The sequence below is a fragment of the Pollicipes pollicipes genome, unplaced genomic scaffold (assembly GCF_011947565.3).
Source record: "Pollicipes pollicipes isolate AB1234 unplaced genomic scaffold, Ppol_2.1 Scaffold_4947;HRSCAF=5844_pilon_pilon_pilon, whole genome shotgun sequence".
NCBI lineage: Eukaryota > Metazoa > Arthropoda > Thecostraca > Pollicipedomorpha > Pollicipedidae > Pollicipes > Pollicipes pollicipes.
This window is the reverse complement of record NW_023596592.1, coordinates 16,116-31,988: the sequence shown is the minus strand read 5'-3', so window position 1 is coordinate 31,988 and position 15,873 is coordinate 16,116. Positions and strand designations below refer to the sequence as shown.

Sequence of the window (15,873 nt, the reverse complement as noted above, 5' to 3'; positions counted from 1 at the left end):
CGTCCTTAAGCATGAACTCTGAACCATGTATGAAGTCATGCGGGCACCCTTGACCAGTGGGTACCCTTGCGGGTACCCTTGACCACCTTCTGTAGAACGCGGCTGATTGGTTGTCTTTTTGGGAGGGGGGTGGGTGCTGGTGTGGGTCGTCCAAGCCCACCAGAATTCTGCTGTACCTCTGAGACCATCCGCACCAGTCACGGGTTTCGACAAGGCACGCCGCGATGCCGACGGTGAGGTACGCTGTAGACGCTCAGCCCCGCGGAGGCGGACCCGCCGCTTGCGCTGCGAGGTCCGATGCGCGTTCCCGGCGGCGCGCGCGTGCGGCGCCGCTGGCGCCCGGCGTCCGCGTCGCCGCCCGGCCTGTCCGTACAACTGACGTCGATCCGTCCTTGTGTGGCCGCCGCGGAAACGCGCCCCCGTCCGACCGGGCCGCAGAATCGCGGTCGGAGTGTTCCGCACCCGTTCGGCCTTCTGTGTTGTGCCCGGCGCTGTACGGCATTTCAATGCACCTTATTTAATATACTGGCGTCACCCGCGACCGCATCAGGTGTTTGCAGCTTGGCTTCCGGACTCGGGCCGGCTCGCCGCGGCGATGGCGTGGTCGTCAGCGGACAGCCCGACCTTGTGCGAGGCACAGCACGGCCGAACGGTTGCCGGCCGCGCGTGTCTGCCGCGTGGCGTCGTCATGGGCGGCACTCGGGGCCTTGCGGGCCACGTTGCACCCTGCCAAGCGGAACAAGGAGCCCCTGAACGGCCAAACCTCAATCGCTCGTCACGCGCGATATGCAGTGTTTGGAAGCATTGCGGTGGCTTGCACGCCCGCGCTGTCAAAATTAGACCATCGGCTCGCGACTCAATAACCTGAGGCTCGGGCGACTGCGTGATCCCGACCGTCAGCGGGGGGAGGGGGGGGGGGTTCTGACAGGGGCAGACGACGGGACCTCCTCTCTTGGCGCAGACGGACAGCGCCCGCGTGGGCTGCCCTCGCCGATGCCGTGTCGCGCCGGCAGCTGTGGGTCCGCCGCTCGGCGGCCGCACGTCGCCGCCCACCCCCAGCTGTGACGCTGGTCCGGCGCCGTCGCCACCCCTCCGTCCTCGACTCCAAGGGCGGCAGTCTCCCGCGCCCTCACAGACACCGCGCTGGTTGTACTGTATTTTCTTACAAACGCACGGCTGGACGATGGCGACCGCGTCAACAGGGCCTCAGCCGGCGCTCGAGCCCTCGACGATGATGGCCTGCGCCAGGTTGTGGGAGAGCGCGAGACGGATCAGCTTCACGTCGGCCGAGTCTTCGTCCAGTTTTTCTGTAATCCACATAACACCGGTCAGCGCACGGCACGCGCCATAACTCAGCCGGCAGGGCACGGCACGCGCCATAACTCAGCCGGCAGAGCGCGGCACGCGCCATAACTCAGCCGGCAGAGCGCGGCACGAACGACACGAGCGTGTCGCGGGTCCAAGCACGGACGATACGAGCACGTCATCGTTTAGAGGCCCGGAGCACGAACGACTGGGATACGTCGCCGGCCAGAGGCTCGGAGCACAGACAGCAGGGGTACGCCGCCGGTCGGAGGCCCGGAGCACGGACGATAGGGGTACGCGGCCGGTCAGGGGCTCGGAGCATAGACGACAGGGGTACGCCGCCAGCCAGAGGCCCAGAGCACGGGCGGAAGGGGTACGAAGCCGGTCAGAGGCCCGGAGCACGGACGGTAGCGACGGCATGGGTCGTGGCGCGGTCAGCTCCGCCAGCTGGGGTCGGCGCCGCACGAACACAAATAAAAGTGGACACGGTTGGGAACAAGTCAATCAATTTTCGGCCGGTTCTACAGCACTTTTCAACAACACACCGAAACCAGGGGCGCATGGGTGTGAGGCATGAGGCATGAGGCATGAGGCATGAGGTATGAGATGGGTTGAGGCGCTGATGGTGACCTCTCGGATGGGCCGCAGATAAGTCGACCGACCCCGGGCCGGCCGGGCCGGGAGCGGATCGCGCAGGACAGCAAGGTTAGACCATCCAACGGCACGGGTGGAGCAGGTCTCGCTCACTGTGATCTAGCCCTACCCTCCCCCCCAAAAAAGACACTTGAGAAGCGGCAATCGGGAGAAGCCATTACCTGACTGCGCACGAAAATGTTCTGCAACCTTTAAAGGCCTTGGTTCCCTTTTATGCATTGGTTATTATTGTACCTATTGGATGCCTTGGTAAAAATGCGTTCCTGTTGCCTTTCCACAATGAATCGCGTGAACACGTTCCCACTGACCTGCTCGACAAACAAACGGAGGCCGGTGCTCCACACTCCACGTTGACAGCGTCCACACGATCACGGCCCAGCGACCCAGCCGCGCGGTCACGGCATTATCTCCGCACGCACGTGCGGGTACAATGCAGCCGCCCTAGCAGGCAGGGGCCGGAGCGCGGCCAGCGACGCTCGGCGGGGCGCGTGCCTTACCAGCCCGCCTCAGCTGCTCCACGCAGCCGATCAGGTCGTATGTCTGTGCGGACGATATGACCACCTCCTCGCCCTTCAGAAGCGGCACGGCATCCAGCAGCAGCGTCATCCAGAAGCTGCCGATGGCGCGCCCGCGTCATCAAACGCCGAAGAGGGGGGGGGGGGGGCAGGACGGGACGGAACCGTCCGAACAGCTATGGTGTCCGTGAGGGGGGGGGGGGGAAAGCATCGCGGATGGAGCGGTCGGGCCGGCGTCGGTAGTGCGTCGAAATCGAGCCGGCCTAAAGGCCAACAACGAGACAAACGACAGCCATACAAAGGTTTGACCGCGGCTCTGATCGGACGTCGGTGAGCCCGTCACAGCTGAAGTTTTTCGGCGCGTGTTAAGTGCACCGACGCACAACAGGCGTGCCGCGGCTGACGTTTCGCAGTGCGCGTTAAGTACAGTTGACTCACAAAGGAACGCGTGGAGATCGCTGTTGCGAGGCTAAAGCGGGGCGCGGTAATGGATCGTTCGATAGCATCCTTTCTTGTCCAGACGGGAACTGACAGCGACTCACGGAAACACGCGCCGCTGGCCCGTACAACGACAAGAGTTACGAGCTAGCTATCCACGCAACGGTGCGCGTCTCAACGTGGCTGCAGGACTCACTATTTGGGTGCCAGCTGTGACGTGAGCAGTGTGACGAGCAGAGAGGCAGCGTCTGCCATCTTACCCTCCTCATAGAGCCGATGGAACTCACGGTATTTACCTGGCGACAAGGAGCGGGAGGTCGATACCTTCAGCGAGTCAGATGCCAACGTCGCATGTCGTCCGTAACGAACAAAAAACGTGAAGTAGCGATTACACGGGTCTTGCCGACAAATTACGAATTGCAGACAAACTGAAAACATGTCGAAGTAAACTGCACTGGTCGTGACCCAGATTGCAGTCTCAGGAAATACCTGAGACGCCTCGAGTGGCCAAGTGCCGCCATGTCGTCCCGAGCCAATCCACGTCAGCACTAACGCCACGCGTTGTCTCAACAACCTCCAGTCACCAACAGGCGAACGTTCCTCGTGTCCTGCGCGGTCGTGACGATCCTACGACACCCTGGCCGCGGCCGGTCACCAGTGCGCGCCGCTGGCGCCGGCGCCTCACCGAGAAACATGAGCCGGTCGCTCTTCAGGATACAGGCGCCGAGGTTGTCGATGAAGTCGGCGCTGGCGAACTGTCCGGTGCCGCTGTACTCGCGCACCAGCGTGTCGGCTAACCGCGAGGCCAGCGCCGTGCTGTCCGAGCGCAGCGCCCAGGCCAGCGCCGTGCCCAGCTGGCCGGCCCGCAGCGCGCGCCGGCCCATCACCTGCGCCACCGAGCTGGCCACCTCGGTCAGGCCGCGCCGCTCGGCCACCTGGCCGACACGAGAGGGGCGCTGGAGACGGTTGCGGCGGCGACACACGCGGCGGCCGCGATAACAGTGTGCGGCGCTCCACCCGTCATCACCGTACGAGCGGCCGTTACGTCGCGGACGAGGCACTCCTCTGACACTGCGGTGGCGGCACTGATGAGTTACACACTGCGGCTGACAAGCTGGTGTCAACGTTCCTGTTCATAGTTCTGACACAGCTCTTTTAAAAAACAAAACATGGGCTTAAGTAAGCAAGATGGCTGACGTGCCCTTAAAGCTCCATAACTAACGTCCACGCGCGCCCGTCCACTCGCTGACGGTGGCTGCTTTTTGACCCAAACACTGACGCGCCTCAGCTGCCGTGGCGTCACCCTACCCCGTCCCGCAGCGACGTGACATGACGCCCCCCGCCCCCCGCCCCGACCGCCGCGTTCTGTCATCCCAGCGGTCGGTCTCACCCTCGATGATCTTGCGTGCGCGCCGGTCGGAGTCGGGGTCGAGCCGCTCGAGGCAGGAGCGCCAGCCGGGCGCCGTCCCTGCGGCCCGCAGCCGTCCAGGTAGACGGCGCCCAGCTGCCAGAGCGGCCGGGCCGCGAACAGCGCTCCGCCGTACTCCAGCACGAGGTGGTGGCGCAGCTCGGTCAGGAAGCTGGTGCGCCGCCCGCCGCCGCCGCCGTAGGGCAGCCGGTGCAGCAGGTCGGCCAGGTGCGCCGTCAGCCAGCCGTCCGGCAGCGTCGCCTGCGCCGTCTTCAGCAGCGTGTGCACGTCGCCGTCCACCACGGCGTGCAGCATGGCGTCCAGCGCCGAGTGCTGCCTGGCGCCGCCGAACACCTCGATGCTGGTCCTCGGCCGCGTCCCTGCCGGCGGGACGGCGGCGCCGTCACGGCGGGGGTGGTGGCGGCGAGATGTCGGGGCCGGCACGTCCCGTCAAAGGCGGCGCGGGCGTCAGTCCGATTACCGCCCAGTGCCGCAGTGGGAGCTTGCTTGTAATCGGGTGGCACGACGGTGGCAGCCGATGGGTGAGCGGAGCAAGTGATTCATTGACGAATGTGCTAAGCGTCACAAAAGAAGGTATCGTTTCCATCGCGTGGTGCATGATTTTCACGGGCTGGAGCAGTGGCCCGTGTGGTTCTAGGCTGTGTAGTGCGACACCTAGCACGCCTGTCAAAATGGCAAAGTTGCCGAAGTTATCACGCAAGTTCGCAACACACTTACTGTCGCACCTTCCGCATACGCTTCGGGGTAATGTGTTGCGTGCACACCGATCGCACAGGCTTGTTAGCCGCGGTACATTGGCCCTGCGGCTGGGCTGGCCGCGTAAGCCGTCGCTCGGCAGCAGGCTGGCACCGCAGCTGGACCCCTGCCGGGTGTCGCCTCCAGCCTCCGGCACAAGACGCGCCACCCTCCGAACTTTATCCGCCCGACCGAGGGCACCGGCCTTCACAAGCAACGACATTTCCCAGGTAACCAACACGGCCGACGGTCGCTGGCAGGCAAAACGTGTTGGCAAATGAAACGGCGACATGACGCTATCACTGAACGCCATGTCATCGCTAACAGCATGCGAATCCCACACGACCGTTGACTCTTAGTGCGCCCTCGCGCCCGAACGCCCCAGCTTGGACTGGCCGTCGTACCGTACCGCACCGCACCTGAGGTCGGAGATGCCCACCCAGGGCCGGGAGTACAGGGTGTAGGACACCATGAGGTGGTACCAGGAACCCATCTGCTTGTACAGGTCCTCGAAGGTCGGAGCGTCGCCGCAGAGAATCTGCCGGCACACCGACGCCAGGAGTTAGCCAATACAACGCCTGGTGAGCGTCATCTCCAGCCCAGGTACGAGTGAATCGCTCCCAGCAAGGAGTGCGCACACGCCTAACTCACATGAACAAATCCTCCTGTTCACGACTGCACCATTTCTGCCAAGCCCTGATCGATCCCAATGCTAACGCCGAACCAAGACCGCCCATCTCCCGTCCCTTCCCCCCCCCCCCCCCCGTGCGCCTCCGCCCGGTCACCTTGACCAGCGTCTGGAGGCGAGGGCTGAAGCCGAACTCGCCGTCCTCCAGGCGGCGGATGCACTGCTCCTGCCAGCCGCGCCAGCGTAGTTCGAAGCCGGCCACGCTCGCCTCGCCGCCCGCCGGCGTCTTGCGCAGCAGCTCGTCGGCGCTGACGAACGGCTCCGTGCCGAAGCTGCCGTGCAGGCGCAGCAGCTTCCGCGCCGCGTCCTGCCGCCCCTGCAGCACGAAGCCGTATACCTGGCCGGCGGCGGCCGGCGGTCAGCGGCCGTCCACGCCCAGCGCTGGACCGCCGAGACGGGGAGCGCACGCGGCCGGCCTGCGCGCGGCCGTCGGCACACGGCGCGGAGCCGGGAGGGGCTGGCAGGCCTGGGGAGGAAGACGCGACAGCTCACGTGCGTACGCTCGGACGCAGCCCCAGCTGCGTTACGGGCGAGTGCGCACCGGCGGTGCCCCGTGTGTCAGTTCAACTGGGACCTGTGGACGTGCGGCTAGCGGTTCCGCGTGTAGAGTGTGGCCAATGCTGGCCGGTCCCGGGACCCGCCGGCGCGGTGCAGTCTGGTGACCGTATCTGGTCCCCGGGTCAGTACAGGCCCGCCGGCCGACCCCAAGCCACGCAATGGTGGCGACGATTACCTGCCGATTTGACCTGACCTAGCTGCGCGGTTTGACACGATTACTTGCCGATTTGGACCTGACCTAGCTGCGCGGTTTGACACCACTTTCGGGCGCAAGACGGGACTTTGGCGAGGTTGCCGCAAAACATGTCCAAAATGCCGTACAAAATGTCACCCTGACAGCCTATGTGCTTCAACTAATTTCCGCTGAATTCTTTTCGGTAATCGTTTCGCAGGTGGTGTGCACGTCAACATCTCCACAAAAACTAGTACGTAGTGTTCCAGCACACCGGCGGCGGTACAGCATACCGGAGCTCCCGGGGATGTGCTAGGCATCATTTCATGGAGCAGCATCATACTTAGCCAGCTTGTAACGTTTGGGTGCTTTCCACGGCACGCGATTCTTGTTCGGCGGATAATAGCCGAAACCTTCAGGCACCGTCGGGTAGTTCACAGGGCCTCCTGCAGGTCGTGCAACAGCAGTATTCATTTAAAGAGCGCTGCAATAGTTACGGAAGCAGCGCTGCCTACCGTAACGCCGCCCCACTGCTGTTATTTACTGAGCCATGGACAAAGGCCCGACGCAATTTACGAGGGTATCAACACGATGCAAATGGAGGGGATTCTTTTAATCCTTTTGCCACCCCCCCCCCCCCTCCAGCCCTTTTACTTATCTTGTAAAGGAAACAACACTCTTGCAACTGGACTCTTGGGACGCAATGGTTACCATTTGACGGAACAGCTTCGTATCAAGCCAATTTGTAACATTTAGGCGTCGGCTATAGCATACAAAGTGTGGAACAGATCTCATACGACCTTTCGAGAGCTGGTCCCTACATTGCCCCGTAAAAACACAAAGTTAGCGCAATGTGCTCACCACCGGAATGTTTTAATCACATAAATAATAGTGTTCGTGTAAGAGATAAAGTAAGGTACGGAGCCCGCGCGTTACATCATGTCCTAATACACTTAAAAGCACAGTCATCAGGTATCCAAAACAACCGTATGCTAGTCATCCACTTCAGCATTCTTAAAAACATGGCGACCGCCCGATAGCAGTGAGCGTGCAAAAACGCAGCCGACGCTAACTATCGACTTCAAGAAACATGTGACGTTTCACGCCCCAGTGCCCCCGTCAGAGGATCAATGTCAGCAGCGACAGCAAAGCAGCCAGCAGCCGGCCACCGGTAACAGCGAACACGCTCGGTGTGATATATCGCACATCAATACCGGAATCACGTGGCGCGTGCCGTGCTCCAGTAACCTTGCCAGCACGGATTGCGTGCCATGATCGTATCGGCAGGAATAAGCACCGAAATGAAAAAAATGAGTTGATTGCAAACTAGTGAGAGGCATGAAAGTCGAAGCAGAAAATGACTGCATGAAAAATATACGTTTATCCCAGCCAAGCCCAGCCTGACCCAAACTGAGCTCCGTTAACTTGATTATTCCACATCAATTTTATACACCGTGCAGGCGCAGCAGTGCAGGCAAGATATTTTGCATGTTTCCATACTCCGGCTAGCACGTACCGTGTTCCAGTACTCGGGATGGCTCTCTGGCACCTCTGCCTCGGTGACGTGGGCGGCGGCCCTGTCGAACTGTGTGGCGTGCTGGCGCACCCAGTCCAGCAGCTGGTACAGCACCACGCCCCCTGGGCGGCAGCGTCCAGCCGGTCAGCCCACATCACAGGCGGCGGCACGCGCGCTAAACGGAAAGCGAGGCTACAAGCTGCTCAAGTTGCAATGTTGCAGGCAAGTGACACCTGATTAACGTACACTTTGTTTGCAAACGCCCTGCAATCTATGCAGCACATTTCCAGCACCGCATTCGCCAAATATTGCGTGGAACTGGCGTCAGTGCGTACCCGTGAGTCGCATCGGTGTGGCCTATATGACTCACGAGTGAATATTGTCCCTAGACAGCGTCAAGGCCGGGCCAAGATACTGAAGTTCAAAACTGTCTTACTGCTCAGGCAGACTTAGCCCGCCTGCGGCTTCGCTCGTTAACAAAGGTCTCACGGGCGCTTCAGCTGCATGTTATGCGCGCTTCGGCTTGTGGCTACACCGATATACCCGAGCCAAATCCGGACAAACAGCCCTGCATCGCCTCGGGGATGAGACATTAACTTCGGCCCCAGGTGAGCACCTCGCTTCTTTTCGATGAGGAGGATCTCGCAGAGGTGCCAGATCATCTCCATGCTGTCCAGGAGCTGACGCTGCATCTCCGCATCGGCCGCGTCCGTCGCCGACACCGTCTCCATGCTGGCCCGCAGACACGACCTGAGGCGGGATGCGGCGTTCACCAGCCCCGACCGGACAGGCTCCCGCCATACACAGACCGCGCTGCGCCTGGGTACGACAATGCTATCCGAGGCAAGGGAGGACGACACTTACACTGGGCCTGCGACAGACCATGCCGCAACCCCTGATAGCGGAGGGGGAGGATCGTTCGCAAGCAGGACTGCCCAAGACACAGGGTGCAGCGAAGTCCGCCCGCTGACAGAAACCGGCCGCAGCAAACGTCTATCAACCCGACATAAAGGGGTTTGACGCATCGATAACACCTGACGCAGGGCATGGCTGTTGCCTGAGAGGGACTGGGTCTGGCCCGCACGGAGCTGACAGCAAAAACAAAACTGCCGTTGGATATTAGGGGGAGGGAGGGGGAAGCAAAAGATGTTATACGACACAATACGACTGTGACTCGGTAATTCAGTATGGGTGGCAGCGGCTCGGGGGATACCCAACACATCATTTCAACAGCACGCACGTATGCTGCCGCGCGTCAGTTAGTCGTGGCCTACAGGACTAGATACCCCACGGAGCGTACTGTGGTGTTGTGCGGCGTAAATACATCTTACTGTTAACTCCAAAACGCATTTGATATTTGTCGCGGGTCGCAGCAATGTTTGGGGCCATTTGAACGAAAGCCAACACTTACAGACCTTCATTTTCAGGTCAAGCAGTCACGTAGGCGATCCCTTTCAAGTGAGGCATTAAACACGTCAAGTACCACGAAAATGTGCAGGAATGATAAGGGAAGCTATTGCTCTTTTGTGCCACTATGGAAGGTAGAAACACGGCATGAATACTACAGTGCGCCGGCCGGGCGGGGCGCTGACACTGTAGATTAGCCGTGTGAATATTACAGTGCGCCGGCCGGGCGGGACGCTGACACTGTAGATTAGCCGTGTGAATATTACAGTGCGCCGGCTGGGCGGGACACTGACACGCACCTGAACACTGGCCGAGTGAATACTTCAATGCGCCGGCTGAGCGGGGCACCGACACCCACCTGTAGCGCAGCAGGACACTGACACGCACCTGAACAATGGCCGAGTGAATACTTCAATGCGCCGGCTGAGCGGGGCACCGACACCCACCTGTAGCGCAGCAGGACACTGACACGCACCTGAACACTGGCCGAGTGAATACTTCAATGCGCCGGCTGAGCGGGGCACCGACACCCACCTGTAGCGCAGCAGGACACTGACACGCACCTGAACACTGGCCGAGTGAATACTTCAATGCGCCGGCTGAGCGGGGCACCGACACCCACCTGTAGCGCCGACTGAGCTTCAGAAGGCTCTGGCGCAGCGCCGTCTCGTCGCCAGTTAGCTCAAACGCCTGCGCGTCCAAGAACACGCCGGCCGACTCGTTGGCCAGCTGCCGCCACCAGGCGGGGAACTGGCCGCTGCTCCAGAACACCTCGCGCACGCAGGTGCCGCCCTGGGCCACGTCTGAAATCAGACGGCGCTCCGGTGAGACGCGGGCGGGCTGCGATGTCCATCGAGCAGCATACGAATGGAGGACTGGCGCAGCAAGACTACAGAAAGCCCTATCAGGATCGGCTTCGCTGGGCTCCTGCTACCAGCAACTATCCATCTCAACTGTGGGGGTTGAGGAGTTCATAACAGCCGCCAGTGGAAGGTGACAGGATTCACATTCCCAAAAATCTGAATTTTAGGCCCTGCATTTTTCGCAGTACCACGCAAACACAAATGTGCTGAATCCCCACGAATTCCGCCCATGCCGAGGTTTATGAGTCTCCATATTTGCAGTGCAGTGCAGTGACACTTGCGTAAGCAGTGCGCACAGTGCGCGCCTAACTCCAGGTCACCCAGCGATGTACGACGTCAAAGAAACGTCACATAAGTTTTGTCTTCACAATGGCCATTAACGCCTTCGTGTCTGAAGTACGTCTGCAGGACTTGTCGCATCAACGGACACCAGTTAGCTCTCAATAAACTCCACGCAATAAATGCAAGTCTCGATCATGAACAGCACCATAATACAGGCGTTTGCACAAATCTACCAGTTACGAAGAACATGAGGTTTGAATCCAATAACTTAGAAATAGCGCCCTAGCCGAGCAAGCAAGTGCAAATAACGAATGTGCTATCAAGACAAAACATACAAGAACACGAGGAGAAAGGACCAAAACACGCGCACATAGCAATGGTCGGTTTTTTACATGCATAGATTAACCAGCCACCTTGCGGCGAGTGAGTTTGAGTACTGCAGGCGAGCCAGCCCGTCCGCTACAGTGGCAATTCTGGCACGGCCAGTCTGACAACGGCTCTGACGTCATAAAAAGTCATATCGTAATGAAACGATGATGTATTGAGCAGAATATGAACTGAATTGTAAAATTTTGTTATCCAGACGTCTTTTGCGCTAAATACTTTACCAAAAGTTTCAAGTGGGCCTTTTCATCATAACTGATGTTTGCCTCGATATCTTCAAATGTGCAACATTTCTTTAAACCAAACAAACGTCACGTAACATACGGAAGCAAAAAGTTATGTTACATTTGTTAAGTTAAACTGTGCCACGTTTGTTCAACTGGTTGTGTAGATTGGGTTCTTCAGGTATCATGACATCTGCGACCCGCTGGGCCAAGCCTCAATCTTACAGCCAACACGTTCCCCACCTATTACTAAAAGTACGCAGCTATCAGAAGCGTTGACGGTGCTCGTTTTAGAGGCACACGAACGACACGTTCAGTAGACAGATTGCTTGAATTTGTTCGAATGAGAAATATCATCTACAGCGGCGTGATACCTCAAACACTGCCCAACAGCTGGATTGTGGGGAAAGCGAGACATGAAATGTATGTAAACTTTTAACTGAAAAATCCACTTCGTCACGAAAATGTTCAAAACCAGGCCAGCACTATTTAGAAGAATTTCACCATAGTTCAAGTAAGGTAGCCCACTGTTGAAAGAAGTTTAACTGAGACAAAAAGCAAGGTAGCCCACTGTTGAAAGAAACCCGGCATCCTCGCTGGTAATAATTTGTTGGTGTATTATCTAAAGACATTGTGCTGGCCGTCCGAACGAACCGTCCGTCTCGGACCATTGAGCGATGCTCAGCACCGCTAAGTTTCACAACGAATGTTTCTAAACGATTCATCGGAAAAGCACCCTTTCCCTGATCGCACTATACGTATTTTCTAGCGAACGACTGTTAGCCGTCTTCACCAGCACAGCAAGAAAATAACCAAAAAAGGTGCAACTGCCAGCAAAGTATCAAGACGTTTAGGTACCATGTACCCCCTCCCCTCCCCCATCTCCACACACACTCCATACGTATTTTAGTATGCTTTTGACACGCGCTCGGGTGGAGGTCAAATTGCCCCCCCCCCCCCCCGATGATTTTCCGCAATGGTTTCCGAAGGGCGCGGCAAAGCCGCGCCAAATTTGACGTATTTGTAGAATGGCAGGGAATATATATATATATATATATATATATATATATATATATATATATATGCATAAAGAAAAGGCCAGAATTCACCACTGACCTAAAATGACCCAGGTCAACGTTTTGTTTTAGGAACATGCGGACACTTAACTGAATGTGACTATCCCATTCGGTACAGTTTTCAGTTCACCATGCAATGTTCATTCCACGCGATTTGCATTCAGCAAGGTCGGTTGGCGCTGCAATAGTCCACGATTACTGCCACAACACTGTTTTTGTCACGTGATCTTCAGTCGGTTCAATTTGACTTGAGTCTATATCGATGTAAAAATCTGAACCTTTGTTACGTTGCTAGTCCATTTGTGTCCATGGTCAATTTGAGATTGCGGAATCAAATTCCAGCCCAAGTCGAAAGGAAAATTCCAAAACCTGAACCTTAGGCACCTCGTATAAGTTAAAGGTCACTAGTGTTTGAATCAAGCCATTACTCTACGTCAGTTGTCTGTTGACATTCCTGTAAGCCAGGGATTCAAAATGAGCATGAAAAACTGTCCCATAATCCTAGTTCTCCAGTAATGTGGCAGTTAGGTTTGAACTTTGATATGATCTTCATACCTGACCTGAGTTCAAGTGAATTGGCCATAATCTTAATTGCAATTGTTGAGGAACCATCTCAAGCGTGTATGGCTTCGCCTAACACTTGTATCACTTGTAAAACCCGACTGGACGATCCCATAGGAACTGCCACCATTGACAGCCATAGCCTGGACTAAGCCTACTACAGGTCAGCTGCCTTATGAGGCATATCATTTTGGCATGCCAAGAGATGGACTTTTCAGGTGCCTTCAGCTGTACAATGTCTGTTGCAGTGTGGCTACACCATTCAAGTTATTTTTAAAATATTCAGGGTCAAATTGATCCTCCACACCTGTCTGTTTAACACCTTACAAGACATATCCAATCATCATGCAGAAGGTTAAATGAATGCAGACTTGGTAACACATCTATGCTACAATATGCAGAGAACTAACTCACAGAAGAATGGGGCTTAACAGATGCTGTAAAAGGCATATCCAATGCTCTTGTGGAATATTCACTAGATGCATGCTTAGTAACATGTCTAAGTCCATTCACAATACAATGAAGATTACCAGACTTCTCCATGGCTCCAGCTTTGGCTCCATAGTCGACCGCATGAAGGACAGCATTGTTGTCACAGCCAAGAACCACATTCATGCTTGCATGTCGGGAGCCTGGGATGTTCACCACCTGAAAATGTTTGGTGTGTTACTTACTGAATAAACTGCATCAGACAAGCACCCTTTGATCTGTTGCACTAGTGTTAGAAGTGATGAGGCTTCAAGGCTACGTGAACAGTGGTTGTTTGTGCCCAGAATTGTCTCATCAAAAAGACTTCTATACCTCATGTTGTTTCACACCCTCATTGCACATCAAAATACCAGAAAACTGCTCCCACTGCCAGTTTTTGGGGGACAACTGTGATTGGTCACACAGCAACTGCCCGTGACTGTTGAGACCTGTAGTTAGTTGGTTTCGTCAAGCATGTCCAACTAATCATGACTTACTATGCACATATGCCACTACTACTCACACAAGGAAGTAAATCATCTTCATCCATGGTGCCACTTTTCAAGGTGATGCAGCTCAGCAGCTATATGCAAAGGTATTAGTGATATTTTCTTCTCCTATGTATCCCTGAAAACAATAACCATAATCAACTGGGTTCTACCACAAATAAACAAGTGTTGTCACCCAAAATGTGAACACTACACTGGAATCATTCAGGGGGTAAGAAAATTCACCAGTATTATTGTGACAATCTCCATCTAATCTTTGAACCATTAGGCAGCCATGCAGCATGAGCCTTATTTCATTTTGGTATTACCACCGCATGCTCTCAAATTTGTGGTAGTCTCTCACCTAGCTGGGAGCACTGAGGTATGCTGCACACGTGGTGGTGAAATTATGAACATAATTCTGTCACAACAACATACATGTTCAAGGCCGCCAGCGTTTTTTGGCTGGCATTCACATCATGGATAACTTGCATGCTGAGAAAGGAGAGCTTTCGAATGGATGTAAAGCATGCAGATTTAAGGGAGATACTTCATCAATCAGACACCTGCCAGAAGCTCTTAAATCTCAACAGTGCTATTCTATATTCGATCGGACCACTCACCGTCGATCGTCCAGCAGCAGATTGTGGAGTCTCAGACCATTGTCTGGAGCGGTGCAAACTGATCGAGCAGCCGTGATTCCAACGAATTCCGATGCAGATTATCTCCACTGGTGATGTTTGTCGCCAAAGCGCAGCTTATGTCCCTTTTTGAAAGTTGCGGCTAGTTTCACGAACTTTTTGTTTGTGGGCATCGAAATTTTGAAGATGGAAAGACAGCCGAAAATAATGACAGTGAACCACGAAAAGAGAAGATCAAGCTTATTTAAAACTGATTGGCAGAAAAAAAGATCTGTTTGGTCCTTTTTATACTGCTCAGTTTACTACATTTCGTTCTTTAACACTAGGCCACTGTTAATAGGAATTACCGAATCCCGCTGTCCAAAACAATAACTGATCAGACAACTGGGACACAAGTGTCGATTTATACTGTTTTGGGTGGACCGTTGTTCTACCCAATGTCAGAATTCTTCCCCGCGGTGACTCCCCCAACCTTTTAGGCATTGCGTTAAGCTAGAAAGAACAAATAAAATGAGAAATGCGATCTCACGTTCAGTTGAGTGATGCCGACTGAGGCAACCACATTGTAAAGCTTTGCTCTCGTACCGTCATAACTACTTGAGTATTTTCTGTTCTTCCTACATGCTAGATGCACGTAATGACACTCTTGATACGGCTTATGGGCACTGGTCTGCATTTTGTGCTATGGTCTGAGCGTTTTGGCATTATTCAACGATGCTACGAGTTCTACGCATTGCAGAAAGCTGGGTCAATTCGCCACACCGTGCTACTGGAACGCGAAAACAAACTGGTGGAATAAATATACCCAAAAGCCTGACCAAGATGACAGTTGTCTATGCTCGGAAGAGCCATTGAGGTATGCCGACCTTCATTCTGGCATGAATATTTAATGGAAAAGGTACGCAGACCCCACGGTCAACACCAGCCGGCTAAACCCATAGCGATAATCGTCCAACAATGACCACCAAAGTAGCACTACCCACGTCTTACATGCAAACATGAGTGCTTCGCTACAGCCTACACCTCGCCTTGCCGCTACCAGCCGGGGGTTTCGATGGCAGCCTTTAAGAGTCGCGCACATCAACTTAACCCCTTTTCTCCCCGTGCAACAACGTTCGAAGTCACATCACATCTATTCTACGTTGATTCCCGAAACTTGGTTTCGACAATCGCCGCCAAGGTTCATGATGATGGTGCCCCACGACAATATCTTCCTTTGAGGCAGGTTGAGGACACGCATAACAGCTGGATTGTATTTCCCTATTCAAGGGGGTGGGGGGCGGGCTTAAACATCATAACGCAGGGATCAAAGGGGCCAACTCCAGAAACAGTCTCCTAGTGTATTTTGGGCTAGGTTTTCCCCACTCAGCCCCATCCTTCCTATTTTGCGAAGCTACGACGCTGTGGAGGAGGCCTAACGAGCGTGATGCCCGACAGATTCGCCACCGGATTACTCACGCGTTAGGTGT

General features: G+C 55.6%; 1 protein-coding gene across 1 annotated transcript; it reads right to left on the bottom strand.

Moving 5' to 3' along the window:
• Positions 1-1,148: 1,148 nt before the first annotated feature.
• On the bottom strand, positions 1,149-14,459 carry LOC119101918 (nuclear pore complex protein Nup85). The gene is made up of 15 exons (XM_037225314.1): positions 14,387-14,459; positions 13,799-13,902; positions 13,338-13,455; positions 10,040-10,220; positions 8,627-8,760; positions 8,011-8,132; positions 5,862-6,101; positions 5,496-5,614; positions 4,675-4,700; positions 4,303-4,380; positions 3,958-3,983; positions 3,598-3,856; positions 3,109-3,208; positions 2,457-2,572; positions 1,149-1,307 (listed from the first exon to the last, which is right to left on the bottom strand). Exons 2-15 carry the CDS (start codon positions 13,823-13,825, stop codon positions 1,207-1,209), a joined length of 1,647 nt encoding a protein of 548 aa, XP_037081209.1. The 5' UTR covers positions 13,826-13,902; positions 14,387-14,459; the 3' UTR covers positions 1,149-1,206.
• Positions 14,460-15,873: the final 1,414 nt, after the last annotated feature.

Coding starts and splice junctions, on each gene's coding strand:
- LOC119101918 (XM_037225314.1), bottom strand. CDS start 13,825: ATGGATGAAGATGATTTACTTCCTTGT. Junction 8,133..8,626: donor CCTCATCGAAAAGAAGCGAG/GTGCTCACCTGG, acceptor GCTGCCGCCCAG/GGGGCGTGGTGCTGTACCAG. Junction 4,381..4,674: donor GGCCGAGGACCAGCATCGAG/GTGTTCGGCGGC, acceptor TGCGGGCCGCAG/GGACGGCGCCCGGCTGGCGC.